This window comes from Vombatus ursinus, unplaced genomic scaffold, assembly GCF_900497805.2.
Source record: "Vombatus ursinus unplaced genomic scaffold, bare-nosed wombat genome assembly UNPS02014832.1, whole genome shotgun sequence".
NCBI classification, from domain to species: Eukaryota; Metazoa; Chordata; class Mammalia; order Diprotodontia; family Vombatidae; genus Vombatus; species Vombatus ursinus.
This window is the reverse complement of record NW_020954610.1, coordinates 59,851,796-59,871,070: the sequence shown is the minus strand read 5'-3', so window position 1 is coordinate 59,871,070 and position 19,275 is coordinate 59,851,796. Positions and strand designations below refer to the sequence as shown.

The 19,275-nt window shown below is 41.6% G+C and overlaps 2 protein-coding genes across 4 annotated transcripts in view; one reads left to right on the top strand and one right to left on the bottom strand.

Moving 5' to 3' along the window:
* EARS2 (glutamyl-tRNA synthetase 2, mitochondrial) overlaps positions 1-4,488 on the bottom strand; it is a 16,336-nt gene extending 11,848 nt beyond the window's left edge. Inside the window, 2 exon segments of the mRNA XM_027839271.1 lie at positions 4,094-4,383; positions 4,385-4,488. Of these exon segments, the coding sequence (XP_027695072.1) occupies positions 4,094-4,383; positions 4,385-4,449 (355 nt within the window). The 5' untranslated portion in view covers positions 4,450-4,488.
* On the top strand, positions 4,319-19,275 carry UBFD1 (ubiquitin family domain containing 1). 3 transcript variants are annotated; one of them, XM_027839272.1, is made up of 9 exons: positions 4,600-4,708; positions 5,179-5,493; positions 6,571-6,779; positions 8,638-8,703; positions 8,921-9,026; positions 11,956-12,038; positions 13,831-18,498; positions 18,692-18,845; positions 19,022-19,275. In XM_027839272.1, exons 1-7 carry the CDS (start codon positions 4,684-4,686, stop codon positions 13,939-13,941), a joined length of 915 nt encoding a protein of 304 aa, XP_027695073.1. In that variant the 5' UTR covers positions 4,600-4,683; the 3' UTR covers positions 13,942-18,498; positions 18,692-18,845; positions 19,022-19,275. The 3 variants fall into 3 exon arrangements, with proteins under 3 accessions (XP_027695074.1, XP_027695075.1, XP_027695073.1); XM_027839273.1 differs by lacking the exons at positions 4,600-4,708; positions 18,692-18,845 and adding an exon at positions 4,319-4,491; XM_027839274.1 differs by lacking the exon at positions 18,692-18,845 and having other exon boundaries at positions 4,570-4,708.

Here is a 19,275-nt window from a genome sequence, read left to right as displayed (position 1 = left end):
CCTTCCCATTTTCCAGACTTCCCTATTTCCATCAAAAGGTACCATGAATCTTCCAGGTTCACCATCTCAGCATTCTTTTCAAATTCTCACTCTTCATCCCATCTATCCAAACAGCTGCCACATCTTGCCATTTTGACCTCTATAACATCTCCCACGTCCCTTCTCTTCACTCACATAGCTACCACTTTAATTCAGGCCTGCATCACCTTTCCCCTAGGTTACTGCAACCACCTTCTAATTGGTCTCCCTGCCTCAAGTCTCTCACCACTCCAGGCCATCCAACTCTGCTACACCAAAGCCACTTTCCTTAAGTACCGGTCTGACTGACCCACTGTCCTACTCAACTGAACTCCAGTGGCTCCCTATTGGCTCTAGTTTAAAGTAGGAACTCTACAGCTTTTAAAGCTCATCACAATTTGGCACCAATCAATCTTTTCAGGTCGATTAGATATTACTCACCTCCCACACTAGGCCATCCAGTCAAGCTGGACTTACTTCTGTTCATTACACAGGTCATTCCATCTCTCATCTTCATAACTTTGTACACCTCCCCTTCTTAGGGGGAATTCCGCTCTTCCTTCAAGACTCAATTCAAGCTTCTACACAAAGTTTTTCCTGATCACCTGAATGACCCAGTACTCTCCTCCTACCAAGCTACCTTGTTCTTAACTACTTTGTTTTAATCTGTATTTATTCTCCTCATATCGATTCTGTACTCAACTACATATGTATTTATCGTCTTCCCCCCATTAGAATGTAAGCTCTGTGAGAGTAGGGATGGTTTCATTCCTTGTATTTGCATCCTCAGCACTGAGCCCAGTGAACACTCAGTGCTGAACAAATTTGGCTTGCTGCTTTTTGGTACGCTTCACAGGACCAGAATCCAACAAGTCAGCTATGTAGCGAGAGCAGAGGTAAAAACAAGAGGTTTATATTCCCCATTTTAAAGTCAAAGCAACTGAGGCTAAACAATTTAAGTGACTGGTCCTGGGTCAAATAACTAATAAGTGACTTAAGGAGTATGAGAATGCAGGTCTTCCTAATTCTAAGTCTGGCATTCTATCCTCTACCCCAGGCGTAAGAAACCTGTGGCCTTCAGGCCACATGTAGCCCTCTAGGTTCTCAAGTGCAGCCTTTTGACTGAATCCAAACTTCATTGAACAAATCCTCTTAATAAAAGGATTTGTTCTGTAAAACTTGGACTTAGTCAAAAGGCCACACCCAACGACCTAAAAGGCCACATGTGGCCACTCCTGGTTTACCCTATACTGCCATACAAAGCATACTAGCTCACTTCTGAAGGGGCCAAGGCAGCTGACTACAGCGAGAAAGAGAGGCCTATATCGTCAAGAAGAAAAGAGAGAGACTAGGGGTCCCACTCACTAGGAATAAAAACGTCCCTAGCTTCTTGGAATATCAAGTTCTTAAATTCTATTCCTTATATCAGTAGCTTCACACATCTCATTTAGCCAACCTGTGTCAAATCACTTACATTTGGCAAAGCTGAGGATGACAAGCATTTTTTTCTATAAACTTGAAATGCCTTGAAATGGGTGTAATTTTTTTGAAAGTCAGGTTTTCATCCAATGCAATTAAATCAGGATTACATTTCTCTTGATTGAGGTACTGGCTAAGTGCCTCATTCCCTTGAGATTGTATTTTTTCATTCCATCTTCAGAGATGACTTAAAAATATAAATGCAAGTTTTCTGGGTAATGCCAGATTTTTTCTTCTATGAAAACAACGTAGGATCTGCTGCATCAGCCTCATACCAACTACTTCTGGCATATCCATGACTTCCCCATAAGGCTTCAAGTGGGTAGAAAGACCTCACAAAATCCCCCAAAAGCCATAAAAAATTATGTGTATACAGGTACTAAATTTATTTGTGTAAAAAAACAGGGAAATTAAATTAAGTATATTTGTTTATACTCTAAAACTGTGGCACTTTTGAGTCATAAAGGTTAGTCTTCCCAAAAGAAAATTGCTTAGGTAGATGCCCGGCTAGGGCAGCTAAGTGGAGCAGTGGATAGAGTGCTGGGCCAGAAGTCAGGGAAGATTCATCTTCCCGAGTTCAAATCCAGCCTCAGACACTTACTAGTTGTAAGACGCTGGGCAAGTCACTTAACCTTGTTCACCTCAGTTTCCTCATCTATAAAATGAGCTGAAGAAGGAAAGGGCAAATCACTCAAATATCTTGGCCAAGAAAACTTCAAATGGGGTCAAGAAGAGTCAGACATAACAGAAATGATTGAACAACAAAAGACGTCTGTCTGGAAGGCTGACCAGGAAGCAATGGGAAAAGGGCTTATGGCCTAGGTAACTGGGAAGCCTTGAACAAATTACTTAAATGTATTAGGCCTCAGTTCTTTGAATCATCGACTTAGAGCTGAAAAGGACCATAGATGTCACACAGACTAACTCCCACGTTTTATAGATGAGGAAAATGAGCCCAGAGAGGTTAATCTGCCAAATATTGGGGTTTCTACTTCCATAACACTTCTCCCTTCTGTCCCCTACTCTATACTCACACACAACCCTAGTTCAAGGTCACATTTCCTCTGACCAGGGCTATTTTAATAACCTCCTACTTGGTGTCCCTGGCTCAAATATCTCACTACCCTATTCTATTCTCCACAGACACCTTCCTAAACCACAGGTCTAACCATGTCACTCCCCTACTCAGCAAAGTGAATTGATCCCTATTACCTCTAGAATCAAATACAAACTCTGGCATTTAAAACTTTTCACAACCTTTCTAGCCTTATTACAAATTATTCCCCTTCATGTCCATGATCCAGCCAAACTGGCCGTCTTACTGTTTTCTCATACATGGGACTCTATCTCCTGTTCCCATTCTTTTGTATTGACTGTACCTCAAGCATGCAACACACTCTTTTCTCAGTCCCACTTCTTAGATAGAATCCCTAGTTTCTTTTAAGTCAAATGTTACCTTCCACATGAAGCTTTTCCTGATCTTTCTCAGCACTGCTGCTCTTCCCACATCCAAAATTTATCTTGTATCTATTTTGTGAATGTCTATACACGTGCTCCTTGTTCTACTCCTCTGGTCAGGGCAGGGGCTGTTTCTGAGTGTTTGGTCTTTAGCATAGCTTGGCACAGAGCTTGGACTTAAATTCTCGCTGAATGACTGACTGTTCAAGGACACAGTTAGTTAAGTGACAATTCTAAGATAAAACCTACATTTTAATCTGTATCAACCCTGTCTCGGTTTCACAGGAAGAGAACTGACACACCCTACACAACCTCCTTAAATGAATCCACAAAAACACAACCCAGGCAACATAATGCAAAAGTTGGTTTTCATATATTTAATATTATAATTTAATATTATATTACAATATTGTAAGTGCAATTACCATTACAGCAGTTTTCACATACTTTGTTACTAAAGTTTTGAGGTTACAGAGAAATGGCATCACTTACAAAAACCATTAGAAATGCTTCAGAGCACTCATCAATACAATGACTAACGGTGACTTCCAAGGATCTCATCACAGAACATGATTCTAGAGGTGGACCATAAGTGAGGAATGATATACTTTTTCAGTCACGGCCAACGTATTGACTTGTTTGCTTGACTGTTCTAATTTGTTACAAGCAGGGGTTTTTCCTGAGAGATGGGGGTTTTCTTGGGAAGTTAAGATTAATACAAAAAAAAAAAACCCCTGACGAATAAAACCCCTTTAAAATAATTGAGATCCTTACACCAGACATATCAGCAACTGCATTAACCACCTCATGGCAGTTGCAAGGTTCAAACGGGAATGTAGTGTTCATTCAACAAGCACTTACTATGCATCGAGTGCATGTCCAACAAAGGAGAGACGATTTTTGGCCTTCACTAGCTCAATACTTTACAAGCTCATTTGCAGGTATGTAAAGCTACTTGGTGAAAGTGCTGTGTACTGTACTACTTGGATAAATTTGCCCGGGGGTGATCTCTTCCCTTTCTCGCAGTCCTTCCCTCTCCCCAGTCCTAGTAAATTTCTTCTCTTCCCTCTTCCCCACCCCCACCCCCGACCGGGGCAGCGGCTAAGCCTAGAAACCTTGCTGATGGACACTTAGTTACCTGTGGGGCTCGGGGCGAACCTGACTCTCACAGCGGAGCTCTGCGGTCCAGGGCCCCCGCAGTACCCGCGCCATCGCCCCGCCCCCCAAGGCGCTCGGGCCAAGCGCAGCTGGAGCAGCCCCAGCAGTAGGACCGCCATGTGGAACTGAATGCACACGTGGCTAAACAGGTTCACTTCCGGGCGGGGCGCTAGCCAATCCGTTCCTCCCTTCTGGAGGAGGAGGAGCCTCCCTTTAAAAGGACAGAGTCCCTTTTCGCCGAGTCCTAGGGAATCAGCTCCCTTTCGGTGGGAATACTGATCGTCGCCGGACAGTTAGTTCCCACACCTTTGGCCCAAACGAGAGAAGGACTGCCATCAACCTCCTAGGGAATAACGAAAGGAGAGGCAGAGAGAACTGGTGAGTCTCCATAGGAACCTCCACCTGTTTCCGGTGGGCGTGTGTGAGTGTGTGTTTTGTGTGTGTGTGTGCGCGCGTGTGTACGTATGTGTGTGGGGAGGGGGAGAGTACGGGCCGAGACCGGGGCCAATCTCGTCTGCTCGGCGTTTCCCGGCGGCCTCCTCGCTGCGGTGGGTGTTGTACACAATCATCATGGCGGCAGCCGGAGCCCCGGATGGTGAGTATGGAGGGCAAGCTCGGGGAAGAGAGGACTGGCGGGCTGGCGGCCCGGAGCCGGGGCTGTGGAGGAAGGGGCGGAAGGGAGCGGCGGAGCCTCGGAGGGGAGGGAGGGCGAGCGGAGCGGAGAGGACAGGCCGCCCGCCTGGTCGCCCGCGAGGAAAGGAGCCGGAGCTGGTGCTGCGGACTCCCCTCGAGGGCCCTATTCTGGATCCCGAGCCCGAGCCTGGGACCAGACGGGCGTCCGCGGGCTGCGCGGAGAGGAGGGAAGGCGAGGCGGGGGGGGGGGGGGGCGGCCCCCCCCCCCCCCCCCCCCCCCGCCGCCCGGGCCCCGAGGCCCCCCCCCCCCCCCCCCCCCGCCCCGGCCCCCCCCGGCCCCCCCCCCCCCCCGGGGAGCAGCAGGAGGCCAGGGCACCAGCGCCGCTGCCGCCCGTGCCTCGCACTCCGGTGGTTTTTGTTTCGTGTGTCTAGAAGTCGAGGAGCCCGGCATGGAAACGGATGCCCAGAAGCTGCAGCTCAACTGCGTGGACGCCGAGGCTGAGACCTCCTCCTGCTCCTCCTCCGCGTCCTCGGCCGCGGCCGCGACGGCCAAGGGCAGCCTGCAGGCAGACCAGACGCAGGGGGGCATAGCCAGTGCCCAGGCCGCGGTCAGCAACGGCGACGACGCCGACGCCGAGAAGGAGCTGGTGGACCTGAAGATCATCTGGAACAAGAACAAATACGACGTGCGGGTGCCTCTGGACAGCACAGGGGCCGAGCTGAAGCGCAAGATCCACTCCATTACAGGTGGGTGGCCGCCTCCAGCCAGCCCTGACGTTGGAGCCGGCCTTAGAGCTTAGCGGGAACTATAGCCACCGCATTTATGTATCGACTTTAAAGCGTGCAAAGAACTTTACAATATTTCGTTCCATCTCCACGACAGCCCAGGGAGGGAGTTGTTATTATGTTCCCCATTTTACAGATGGAAAAACGGAGGCTGGGAGAGGTTAAGTAACTTGCCCAGGCTCACACAGCTCGAAAGTATCTGAGGTCACATTTGAATTCACATCTGCCTGCCTCCGGCTGCACTGTGCCCCCTAGCTGCCTCCAGGGTGAAAAACTTGTGTGCTGGTGGGGCCTGGGCCACTGTGGGCAATCCAGCTTCTTAAACCTGGGGTCTGGGCATAGATTTCAGGATGGTTAAATGTGTGTGTTGCATATGAATGTGTGTGTATGTCTATGCATGAGAGCATATGCATTGGGCCTGTATGTGTTTGTGTGCCTGTGTGTCTATATATTTCAATATAATTGGTTTCCTTAGTAATCTTATGCATTTAAAAACATTCTGAGAAGAATTCTTCCCTGGTCCATAGGTTTCACCTATCAGTGGGAAGAGTCAAGGACATCCACCCAAAAAATTATGAATCCCTGCTGTAAAACAAGTAACCTTTGCTAACAATGATTATAGTTCACTTTTTTTAGTTAGCTCTAAGTTTTGCAAAATACTTTACAAAGGTTGTTTCATTTAATACTCTTTTCCCCCAAAACCCCATGAAATAGGTTGTTTTTATCCTTGTTTTACAGAGGAGGAAACTGAGGCTTAGAGACAGACAGTAAGTGACTGACCCAGCATTACACAGCTCAGCAGTATGTAAGGCAGGATTCAGATCTAGGTTTTACTGAATTTTGAGTCCAACACTTTATCCAGTGTCCCCCACATGCCAGTCTTATGGGTGAAGGGAATTCCCTAAAGAAATGGAATCACCAGCTTGTGTTCCCCTCCACCACCAGCACTATCACCCCCCCACCCAAAAAAATCCTAATTAAATTGAATAGATCAAAATAAATTCACCCTTGATTTTATTCCTCTCTCCCATACTTAAGGTCTACCACCTGCCATGCAGAAAGTTATGTTTAAGGGACTTCTCCCTGAAGAGAAAACATTACGGGAAATTAAAGTAACCAGTGGTGCCAAGATTATGGTGGTTGGATCTACAATAAATGATGTTTTAGCAGTAAACACACCCAAAGATGCAGCACAGCAAGAAGCGAAAGCTGAAGAGAGTAAGAAGGAGCCACTTTGTAGGCAAAAGGTTGGTGACTTATTAATTGGTACTGGTGCTAAGAAGTTGGGGTTTGTGTCATTTCTTGGAACCCAGCCTGTTGGTTCCATTCTTCCTTGAATAAGCTTTTTCTTGGCCATAGTCCATGATAGAAATCTGAAACAGCGTTCTGGCCATGTAGATCTTAAGGGAAGTTAAAACTGACTGCTTTGCATCATTTTTCATCAGTTATAATTAGCGTATCCAAAGACTAACCATATAAAATAAGGAGACTTCATTTTCAGTGTTGTGGAGCTCTGAGTTGAGGCTAATAATGTCTTCTAATATACCATGACATGACCCTTACAGAAAGAGTTGGTGACCTACATCCCTTTTCAGATGAGCATGCAAACAGCTGGAAGTAAGTGTGTCCGGGTTTGCTTTGTTAGGTAAAATACTTAGAGTTCTTGCAGCCAGAAATGATAGCTTTCATATCTGTAAGACATTCTCCTAAAAGTGTGAAGCTCCACATGTATTTAAAGAGGCACATTTGCCTCTTTGTGTATCAAAAATGTACGTATACTGTTGTGTTTACCTGACCAAGGTAAACTGAAAGCTTTGTTCTTTACAATTGTTAGACTGACAGGAAAAGGCAATTTTAAACTGCATTTAGCTACATTTTGTCTGTCTTGAATTCTGCAAACTCTTCTAGCCATGTTCTTTTATTTTATTGTCCTAGGTCTTCTCTGTATCTTTTCTTGCCATACAAATGTGTAAATCCATGAGTGTATACTCTCCTAATAATTAATACTCTAATTCTGTTCATGTTTAACATGTCGTATTTTTTGTGAGCACAGTACACTCTTAAATACAAGGTTTGTGTTTCTGACGCTGACTTAATAAGCCTAAAGCTTTTCCCCATAGTATAACCTTCAAAAGGGACACGTAAAGTATGATTCAATTATGCTGTTAATATACTGACTTACTCTCTTGATGCAGGTTAGGAGGCATAACACTGCCTAATGAGAGGAACCCAACCCTTGGACTTTTTTTTCACCCTCTTTAAGAATATTTTGATGTCAAGCTCAAAAAAACTGGGAAAGAGTAGAAAATGGTTATTCTGGCATTCTTCCTGTTCATAGGGTTGGATACTTTGTTGTTTTCCATACTCTGAATATCTGTCCTACATGACAAGAACTAATGGTGAGGCATTGTGTCTTCTGACTCATTTAATAAGCATTATGTGAACAACCTTGAAGTATTGGTGGGTGGGTAGGGCTTTCTCTGACATCCAGGCTATATAGATTAGTATTTCTTAATTCAGATTAAAACCATTATATCTGCCTCCAAAGTCTGTGATAACATTAGCATCCCCCCAAAAAAAAAATGAAAACCACTTTTCAAGAAAAAACATCCAACCATAAATGTAAGAGTTTAACTCGTAAGGAGATTTTCTCCACACTTTTAGGGGTTTAATAAAGTGAATGTTATTTTTAGTATTCTTTAATTATTTCTGAGAGTTTAGAATTGCCAAACACATTTTGTGTGCTTGTTTAGCCTGAGATTCAACTTTTATATACATACACACATATATATTTTATTTGGGGGGGGGGGAATGACACAGGCGACAGGGATGGACTGAGAATCAGAGAAGCCAAGTTAGCTTGAATTAGCCTTAAGGGATACTAAAATTAAAAAACAAAAACAAAAAATTTACTTTCAAGTGTTCAGTTATCTGGAGTCCTTTTAAAGCAAAATATTAAGATAGAAATTTTTTTTTCCATTTTACTTATCTAAAGATTTCAAAGTGATGTATTTTTACATTTTTGGGATAGTAAGGACCATGAAGAAGTAAATACCTCACTTCAGGCGTGTTTCTCTGCATTGTAATTTCTGATTTATGTTCTAGCAACACAGGAAAGTGTTAGATAAAGGAAAACCTGAAGATGTGATGCCTTCTGTTAAGGGTGCCCAGGTAAGCAAAGCCCCTTGACCCATTGTAGTCATTCTGAAGTCTTGTGACCAATCCACTAGGTTTGATTTTCTGATATTCCTTCCAATTCTTCTTACCCTCAGTGTTCAGGGGGAGAACAGTCTTTATTGCCAGTATTCTTTAGTTTGATCCCTTCTTTATTGTTCCTTTTATCTATATGACAGTCTTTACCGCCACACCAGTTTTCTTATGTTTCCAGGAACGACTGCCAACAGTACCTTTATCAGGCATGTACAATAAGACGGGAGGAAAAGTGAGACTCACCTTCAAATTAGAACAAGACCAGTTGTGGATTGGCACTAAAGGTAATCTGCTATTGACATACCTCATATTTCTTTCTTCAGAATCAAATTGTTTCAGTTGCATATCTGACCCTTGTTCTAAACTAACCTGTCTTTACCATACTCTAGGTATTGCTCATTGTTTTATTTACACCTTTACACATTCAAGTTCAGTTGTACCCTTTTTTATTATTTTTTCAATCTTGTGTTAGTGTTTCCCGATTAAGGATTCCCTTTCTAGAAGGGCTATTAAAATGCCTACTAGGTGAGTGAGAGAGACAGCTGTGTTATATAATGGAAGCACTCTGAACTTGGATTCAGGTGAGAACTGACTTTGAATCCTGCTTCCAGCTCTTAGCTTGTGTGACCATAGAGGAGTCCTTAAAATCCCTGAGCCTTAGTTTCCTCATCTGTAAAATGGGGGTGATGCCTACTTTTGCTGTGAGAGTCAAATGAGTTTATGTAAGAAGTACTTTCTAAACACTAAAGAACGATTTGAATGTCAGCTACTATTATCGGCATTATTCTTTATAAATTGTGTCTTTGCTGAGGTGATCATTGGATAGATAAAGAATACCTCCTTTACCTACCAGTTGTAGGGAGGAAGAGAATAGAGAGAGGCTAGGAAATCCTCAGGATACTGAAAACCACTGTTTGTTAAGGAAAATGGTCCTCAGGGGTGGGGAACCTGGGCCTCGAGGCCACATGTGGCCTTCTAGGTCCTTGGGTGCAACCTTTTGACTGAGTCTAAGTTTTAAAGAATGGATCTTTTATTAAGGGGATTTGTTCTGTGAAGTTTGGATTCAGTGAAAGGCCTCGCTTGAGGACCTAGAGGGCCACATGTGGCCTCGAGGCTGCAAGTTACTTTACACACACATTTTAAGTTACACACTATGTATGTATCTCTCCCTCTCATACACACATACACACACACCCCCACACACCCACACCCACACCCCCTTCATAGGCTATTATGATTGCCCTCAGACCAAGCCTTATTGGTCTTCTAGCATCATTTGATGTCAAGTCAATTCATAACCAAGGTGTCTTGTCCACTACTGTGCCACGGAAACTTCAAAAGCTACCTCTATTATTACCTGTCCAGAAATGATTGTACAGTATCAGCTGCCAGGTCTCGTAAACTTCTCAACAGAAGATAATGGGACTTTAATCTGGGTAAACCTAGATATCAAACTGAGTGCTGGATATCATCATATTTTTGATTCCTAGTCTAGAGTCACTCCCCAAACAGCTGACCTTCTAAAGCATAGCTTGATAGTTTGTTTGTTTTATTCTTCATAACTCTGATTTCTTAGCCTAGAAAGTTCCTCAATGAGGAAATAGGTGGGTGAGTACCCAAGGTCATCTGGCCAGTATATATCAGTTAGAACTTGAAACCACATCTTCCATATTCCCAAGACTAGCTCTGGCCACTCTCCAGCACTATCTCACTTTGAATAGAAGCTTACATTTATGTAGCGCTTCACAATCTGTTGAGTGTTTTCTTCCCAACAGCCCTATGAGATAAGGTAACGCAAGTATTAACTCCTACATTACAGATGAGGAATCTTAGCTCAAAATGTAACTTGTTGAAAGTCACATGCCCAGTAAGAAACTACTGAGATTCAAACCCAGATTCTCTGATTCCTAGTCCAGTGTTAATTCTGCCAAGTCCATTGAATAACATCTGAGCCTCACTACTAACATTTTCAGGGGAGAATGTGTTAGATGTTGTATAACTAATTTAGACTATATGAAATAATAAAATGTTATAGCTGGAACGGACTTTAGAAGTCATCTATTCTAACCCATTCATTTCATAGATGAGGAAACTGAAGTCCAAAGTAACTTTTTTCCTACTGGCACACAGGTAATTAGAAACAGGACTTAGAACCCAGATCTCTTGGCTCCCAGTTTTTCTTCTGAGTCGCTATCTTTTTTCCATTTGTCTCTATTTTTGCAGTTATCGTATGAATGTTTTGTGTGTCTGTCTCTATGTCTGTACATACTCAGTGTGCCTTGGGTCTCTTATCACTGTTGTTTAATCCTACCACCTATCTGTCATCATGTTTCTTCACTGCCATGCCTTTCCTCTCCTGACATCCTACTTGCTCCTGTCCTTACTTGGCTTACCTTTGTATAGCCTCATTTTACTCCAGTTGCCACTCACTGCCCTCTTCTTTTCTCCTATTTGACCACCATTCCTAAAATTGCCATAAAACGTCTTTGGCCCATGTGTGATGCATGGTATCTGGCAGGTGTATGCTACATGAACTCTGAAAGATTTTTTAAGGTAATTTTTAATGTGTGTGTGCATGTCAGGGGTAGGGAGGAAGCAGGGGAAGAATGGGAGGCCGTTGCCTGGGGTATATTTCTGAATGGAATAATATAGGATTTAAGGGTGGGAGGGAAGAGAAATGATTGGGAGATGTGGCCTAAGTTAAACTTACTTAGGAAGTTCTGGTCTGTGTCAGTCTTAGCTATTTAATAAAACACCAGTTCCACCTCCCCTCCCTGACTAAGCCTGCCCCAGGCTGTAAAAGCACATCACACATAATTGGATTTATGCAATAAGCATGCAAATACAGCATTTCAGTTATTGAATACAAACTTTAATTCCAACAGAGAAAATTGTCCTTGTTCTTATTAAGATGGACTAAATATATATTGGTAAACTGTTCATTGTCTGGTATTTAGATAAGCTAACTGAGCAGTTTTCTGTTTCTAAGTGGTTCCTCTCAATAAGGCATACTTGGTACATTTGATGAAAAGGTTCTGTTTGACCTTTCTTAGAGAAGAGAATAGCCATAAGGACAAGCTTTTGTGGGTGGAGAATAGTCAGCCTCCCTAAATCAGGGAGGGGAAAGTATTAGAGCCAGTGTTAGAGAATCCTATGTCAGATTTACTGAAATTGAGTGCCATTTAATAATCAGTATAATTCCTTTCAACTTAGAACGGACTGAAAAATTACCTATGGGCTCCATTAAAAATGTGGTCAGTGAACCTATTGAAGGACATGAAGATTACCACATGATGGTAAGTAAGCTGCTGGCTTAGTAACAGAATATATTCAGCCTTTAATTCCATCGAATTGACACTTAGAATTTTGTCTGCAAAGAAAACCAAGTCCTCAGAGTGTACTGTTATGGTCCCTTAAGTTTCACATAATCCAACTTCACAAGCTTGTCCCAGGGTGGCTCATTTTTATTTTCACCCCTACTTGGCATTGAGTCCTATTGTTACAGAATAGGCAGATTTTTCCACTTGTGTCCTAGGATATGTGTTTACTAACTCTTGTATTTGCACAACTTTGCTTTAAGCCCAAATAAGTAGACGTGAAGAGTAGCAATGGCTTGGGAATTTTCACTTTCAAGTTTGAGCCAAAAATAAAATACTAGTTTGGTATAAGGAAGTACTCCAGGCAGTCAACTGTTGGCAATGCTGCTAAGGTATGTCTGTTTTTTGCAATCTTCATACACCGGTGATCTTGCTGTACAAGGTAAAAATGCATATAGCAGTGTGCTTTCATGTGATTTTCTTTTTTGGGGGGGGAGGTGGGGGTAGGAGAACGGGGGGGGGAACTAAACAAACCTGTAGATCCATATTTTTTGTACCCAGATACTCATTCAAAATCCTTCCTTGAATCCAAATGGGCTTCTTTGAAGAAATCATAACTAAGACTACACTGGCTGAAGGGAAGGATGAAGTAATTGTATGACTAATTTAGGCAAATCCTGCTCTTTTACAGAAGAGGGAGGGCCATTGGAATAATGGCTGCAGAACCACGTTACGTTCTTCAGAGATTTGGGGGTCTGGGCAGGGGTGGGGAGAGAAAAGGCCCACTTTAAATAATGTTTTCGCCATTGGATATGACCAAAATAAATGGGAGGTTTTTTTAAATTTTTTTGTCTACAAACTTTCATATGATTTAATTGTGGAGATTGTTTAGGATTTTTCAGCTGTCACATCATAAATATAGCAACATTAGCCCCTATCCCTCTCAAGAGATAAGGAAAAAAATACACTTGACGCAGTAAGGAATGCTTTTTATGCCTTCACATTCATGGCTGATCTGCCTGTTGTAGGATTATGGAGATGGAATAGAGAGAGCAGCTTGGCTGCATTCTCACTGTAAGGATAAGGGGGAAAAGTATTTCCAGCCTGCAGTGAGGCAGCCATAGCACAAGTGCTTTCTGCAGTCATTCTGTCTTCCTCCCATTTCCACTGCCACCATAACACTGGAAGAAGAATAGGGCTTGGATTGAGCTTCAGAGACCATACATTTGGTATCCACCCCTCTCCTGACCTTTGACCAATTACTTGGTACCAAGTGATTTGCTAGAGCTACAAATTAGCTTTGTCACCTTATCAAGGAATTGATTTAGAACTACTGCCCTTTGTAACTTTTAAAGTCTTGTAGTGAAAGTGATTTTTTAAAATGAGCTATTTTAGCATTCAAAAGGATTTCAAAGAAGGCTTGAAGTCTTACAAGCTTTTAACTTAAATGACACCAATAGGTCATCCCTGCCTAAAAATCCAGTATGTTGCCATGGAGAAACCCTAAGTCTGGGTTTCATTTCTTTTCTTGCTGCTTTGAACATTATATTTGACCCAAGAATTCTACCTTTCTTTATCTAACCAAGAAAGAGTGTTCTGGAATATTGAATCACAAGTCTAAAAAGGAATTTGCCCTCCTTGAATTTTGCTGGAAGAGGAGTGATTTGTTGTTAGTGTATAGTGAGAAATTTTTTCCTACGATGTGTTAGGATTCTGCTTCTTTGGTGTCCTTGGCTCTGAAGTACTGCTTGGTTTCCTTTTTCCCTTTCAGGCATTTCAGTTGGGTCCCACCGAAGCCTCTTACTACTGGGTGTATTGGGTTCCAACTCAGTATGTGGATGCAATCAAAGACACTGTGCTGGGAAAATGGCAGTATTTTTGAAAGCACTTTCACCTCTGGCACAGGAGACTGACCCAAAGTGAAGGACATTGCTGGGAGAGGCCTGCAACATGCCCGGATTTCATAGTCCTGGAACTTTTATTAATTCAAATCTGAGGAGATATTGACTGAAGCCAGAGGTGATGTACTTTCACCATTAGTTTACTTTTAACTTAAAATTGCAAAATCCCTTCCCTTCAGTCAGCTTCAAACCATATTTAAAGTTAATACGGTGGAAATCAATAAATCTTAATTCAGAACGCGTTGTGTGGAATACTCTTAAGTGTTCTGAGAGTAGATCTGCCAATTTCATTTAAAACAAAATGATCAAAATATACATTTGAGTTTTTTTTTTAATGTGATTTGAACTAAAAGTATTTTCATAAATATTTGGTTGCAAATGGTTAATTTGGACTGATTTGTTGTGACAGAGTTTGAGGCACATTTTTTTTTTAATTTTCCTACATATAAATTGTAAATGGTATGCAAAGTTGGGGGGGGTTAGTAAGCCATATTTTTCTGGCCTTTGATTCAGGTTTGACCTGAACCCTCCCCTCCCTCTCAACTTTCTCCCCCCCCCAAGCAAAATTGAGCTTTTAATTTTTATTTGTAAATCCAAAGATGACTTATTTTTCCTCTTCTGTATTTCACTACCCCTTCACTTTTCATTTCTTGTGATCATTTTGGTTCTTTCTATTGTGATGCTGACTGATCACACGGGGGGTTGGGAGGGAACATACCATTGGGTTTTAAGCATCATACCCTACAGATGCTCGTTTCAGGGCATAGTGACCCCAAAATTGCTCCCTTTCCTCATTCTTTCTTTTTGAAAACCAACTACTCTTGGCAAAACATCTTGCCCTGAGGTTCCAGGTTCCCATGTAGGTCAGCTGCCACCTTTTAATGGCTGGCAGAATTGAGCAGCAGTCCTAAAGTTTCCTGGACTATCTTGGGTGTGACCAGTCCATTGTCATGACAGTTCATAGCAGAAATGGGCACCCAGAGTCCTGAACAGTTGGAGGTTTTTCTCTGACATGGCCTATCACTCCATTGTGCTGGTTCATTTGGCCCCTGGAGTAAAGAAGAACCAGGCTTGGTTCATATAAAACTCCCTGTCAGGTGGCAATGAACTCAGGTACATTCCTATTTTTCTTTGGACATCATTAAAAAAAAATCTTAGGAAGTCTTTTAGTCATGCTTCCTCTTTCTTTTCTGTCATTCTGCTCACCAGCCATTAAGTTCAAGTGTCCTTTATCTCAGGTTCAGTCACACTGACCTTTTCTATCCTGGAAAGGTGCTTGCCATGAGTTGATGATATTTAAAAGACAGGACTGACTCCATTGGACCAGCATCACAAGAATTGCCCTTCTCACTTATGTCCCTTGTGCTCCTGGTATACTTTGCTCCTAGTCACCTGTTTTTGATGGATTGATAACTTCTGAAGCTAGCGGGAAAACTCCTGTGCTTCTTCCCTTTGCTGTTGTCTTTGAAATCCCCTCCTGTCAGATGCAGGCCTCTGGGCTAGGTCTCCAAGCTTAACCTGTCAGCAACGGCACACCTGACCTGCAGGTTTTAGGTGGCTCCCTTCTCAATGTGTAGAATATATTTTCATGTGTGTTTTTGACTGAGAATGACTATGCAGTGTAAGCCAGTTGTGAGAGCTATTTTGTACCCTTCATGTCTAATGTGTAGTTTGGGAGTCCAGCTCACACAGAGAGAATAATCTGCTGCTTATTATATTGCAGTTGTTCCTAAATTATTTAATGTATAAGAAAATCATTTTATTGTCAGTAAGGGCAAAAATATTGTATATGTGTTGGAAGTTTCTTAGAAACTTTGTTTCCATCCTTTGAAAGCAGCAGTAACTGCACCATTTATATATCAAATTGTATGTCAATGTTCATTTTCCCTAGCAGGGAGACAGTTATGGTATATGAAGGAAAGTCTGTATGTCTTACTTCTCAGCAGCCCATGAGTGCTGCATTGTACAGCTCTGCAGACCAAATGGTAACATAACAGCTAGCATTCTGGCATTAGCATGGTCTTGGTTTTAACTTTCTCCATCCGTTTTATTCATTTCATCTAGTGATGTCATTTGAACAGGCATTTATTAAAACCATACTATGTGTAGAGCACTGTGCTAAGCACTGAGTAAGATAGGGAGTTTAGATAAAACATGGTCCTTGTCCTCATGGGTCTTACAGTCTAGTACTCTGCATTTTCTTTTAAATCCACCCCACTTGCCTCTTCTGGGGGAAAAAAGTTCCTTTTCTCCACCCTGCTTGTCTAAAGTAATGTTTTCAGAGCCCCAGTGGCATCACTTATGTTGTTTCCCTTTATTCTGTGGGTGGCCTATGCTCTGGTGCATAGCCTCCATCCAGCTGAGCCATAGTATTAAAATTGTTATTCAAATTATTCTCTATATTGTACCTTGTTCCTGAAAACCAAACTGCTTATCTGCCTGTGGTCAGTACACTAAAGTAGGATTTAAGTTTGGGTGAGTGGTTTTGTTTAGTTGTGTGTGTGTGTGTGTGTGTGTCTTTTTTTTTTTTTTAAGTGAAATGGTGCTTTTTCCTCCAGAAGTAATTATTACATATTATCTTACAATAATGTAGGTTACACCTTTTTCACATAGAGCTGTTCATAAGAGCCAGAGGTTTTAAGATGCCTATTGCAAAGCTTCCTGTATTTGTTAGAGAACGTTGTAGGATTGTCTAACTATATGGATGAGGATTTGTATGTAGCTCTGGGGAAAGATCTGTCTCAGGGAGAATAGAAACAACTTAAAGGAAGCCATGAAAAAGGTGTTGATTTAAGTCTACCCTTTTTGGCATGTATAAGTGTTACCATAAAATCAGATCTGTGGCTGACTTCAACAGGTTTATTCAGTGTAGTGGATTTTTTTTTTTTAAATCAAATTTATATACAAAATGGAACCACAGCCCCTCTTAGGGGTAAGAGAATAGTTCCTTTCTTAGGATTATTTCTCTGTCTTCTCTCCCACCCCCACTCTTGGCTCTGAAATCTATATAAGAAAAGAAATGTTTTTTTCTGAGTTTGATTGATTTCCCTCGGTGTGATGAGGTGCATATAATAGCTTAAGGAAAGGAAAATGGTTTAATCTATCCAGGCTTCAAATTTTATTTTTCTTCCCCTCTTATCTTTCCCTCCCCCACCCCTAATTTGTGGGGAGAATAGTGAAAGCTGTGTAATATAAGCAGCTTTCCTTGGAAATGGAAGGAAGCACATTTATAATTTGAGAGGCCAGATGCTCTCAGCTTGATGTCCCATTCATTTCAAAGATTCTTACATGCTTCTTGGACTTTCTGTTCTTTCCAGAATGTTGTTGTCTGACCCTCTGCTCCTGTACTTACAGGCATAGAGCCTTGGTTGAGTGCATTTTATAAAAGGACAAGATACTGAGATCACTGATGAGGGCTGGCTACTTTTTATTCTATCTCATTTGGCCTGCTTGGTCAGCCTAGAAACAATAAGAATCTGTAGAATTTTGAGCTCTTTGGTGTGAAGCAAAATCTCTTACTCAAATGGAACTTTTCCTGATAGCAATAGCATACTTTAAATGAAATTGGACTAAGCTAAGGATGCACTTTGTTGGAATGCTTGGGCACAGTCTTATTGAGGTGGGTTAGCAGAAAGCCAAGCCTTCTGTCTGTAATAAATACGACATTATTATTAAATAGACTTCTTAGGGAGTTGCTGCTTTGCATTAAAAGGGCCAAAGAGATGAACTTTCCCACATTGCCACATTGTAAAAAGTTGCCGTATTTCAACAAGAACTCTTTTTCTTCTGTGTCTATTGAAGCAAACCTGAGTATAGTGTCCTAACTCCCTTCCCCTGTGTTTGGTGTGCCAATTAAACAGTGCTGGGTGGACTTTCTTTGGGCAGTCATCAGCCACAACTTTTTTTTTTCCCCATCACTGGTCTTACTCATCCATCTTGTCTTAGAGGAAAAAAATGTTTTGGTGTCATGGGGCTTACAGAAATTCATCTCCTGATAGGTTCAGTTCCTCTGAAGTTAAGGGGTCAGGAGAGCTGTGGTGATGCAGCACTTGATGGCTTTCCCTTCTAGGCTAGGTGTGGCTTCAGTGATTGTGATTTCTGACTGCTTTCTTACTTTCTAAGCAACTTATTTTTTATTTCTCAAAAAGAACTTCCGCTGCAGAATTATTTGAAAATGAAATAGACATAAGTACCACTTGGATGTTATTTTTATTTTATTTTTAAATAATCAAATGCCTGTTTGGGGGTAAATGAAAAATATTTAGTCTATTAGATTTGCACTGCTGGATTTTTTTAAGTGTAATCTCTACTGGTTATCTCATTGTTTATTCTGTAAGAGTAGTCTTACCAATTAAAGTTTGATAATTAATTCTGTGTCTTTGATTTGTTTGTTTATCTTCCACAATGAGGAATAAACTGGATGTACTTCTGTTGGTAATCAAACTCTCCCAGCAACTGAGTGAGTCCAATTCAAGTCATCAAGGGAGACAAATGGGGCGAGAGCCATCTTTTTGCCAGCTTTGACTAACCATGTTCTAGTAAGAGAAATACACTATATCTATATATCTATATATATAAATATGGGAGCATGATCATTATTTAGACTGTAGGATAGCTATATCCATGTGATAGGTACTATATAATTTATTGTACTTAATGTATGTCTGCTAGATACTTGGGATACCTAGTTAATTGATACTGTTCTTCTTGTGGAATTTATAATCTGACTAGGTGCTAAGAGGAGAGAGATAAGATCAACCAAATGTTTGGGGCCCTCATAGAATCTAGCCTATCTTCAGATTGGCTTCACCTTGAACCCAGTCTAGTTTGGGGAAAATATTTAAGACCTTTCAAGACCATTTGGTTTATTGACTCTTATTTTCAGGTAAGATGGAAAAATAACTCCCTGCCTAGATATGGTCTGCCTCCTCAATTTTGTCAGTCAAGTTTCCAAAATATCTTACAACTACTTTCAAGTAGATGTCATTTACTTTTATTCTGTAGTGTATACTTAACACATGTCTGGTAATTGTACTTTTTTTCCCCTTGTTCTTTTCAAAGGTCTTTATTTCCAAGTGTGACATTACATCATTTGGCCTTGACTAGCTTTTAATGGTCTTCTGAAGTTGGCTAGCCCATTCCTAGTAATTGCAAGAGTGAATTGGAGAAGGGAGGTGGTTGAGTTAATCTTTGAAGCTTTTCCTGAAGAGATGGGCTTTTGACCTGTGATTTCATTCTTTCCACAAGTGTTTGAGCATCTCCTGTGTGCATGACCCTTTGGTGAACATAAAAATTAAAATCCTAGATCACCAAAA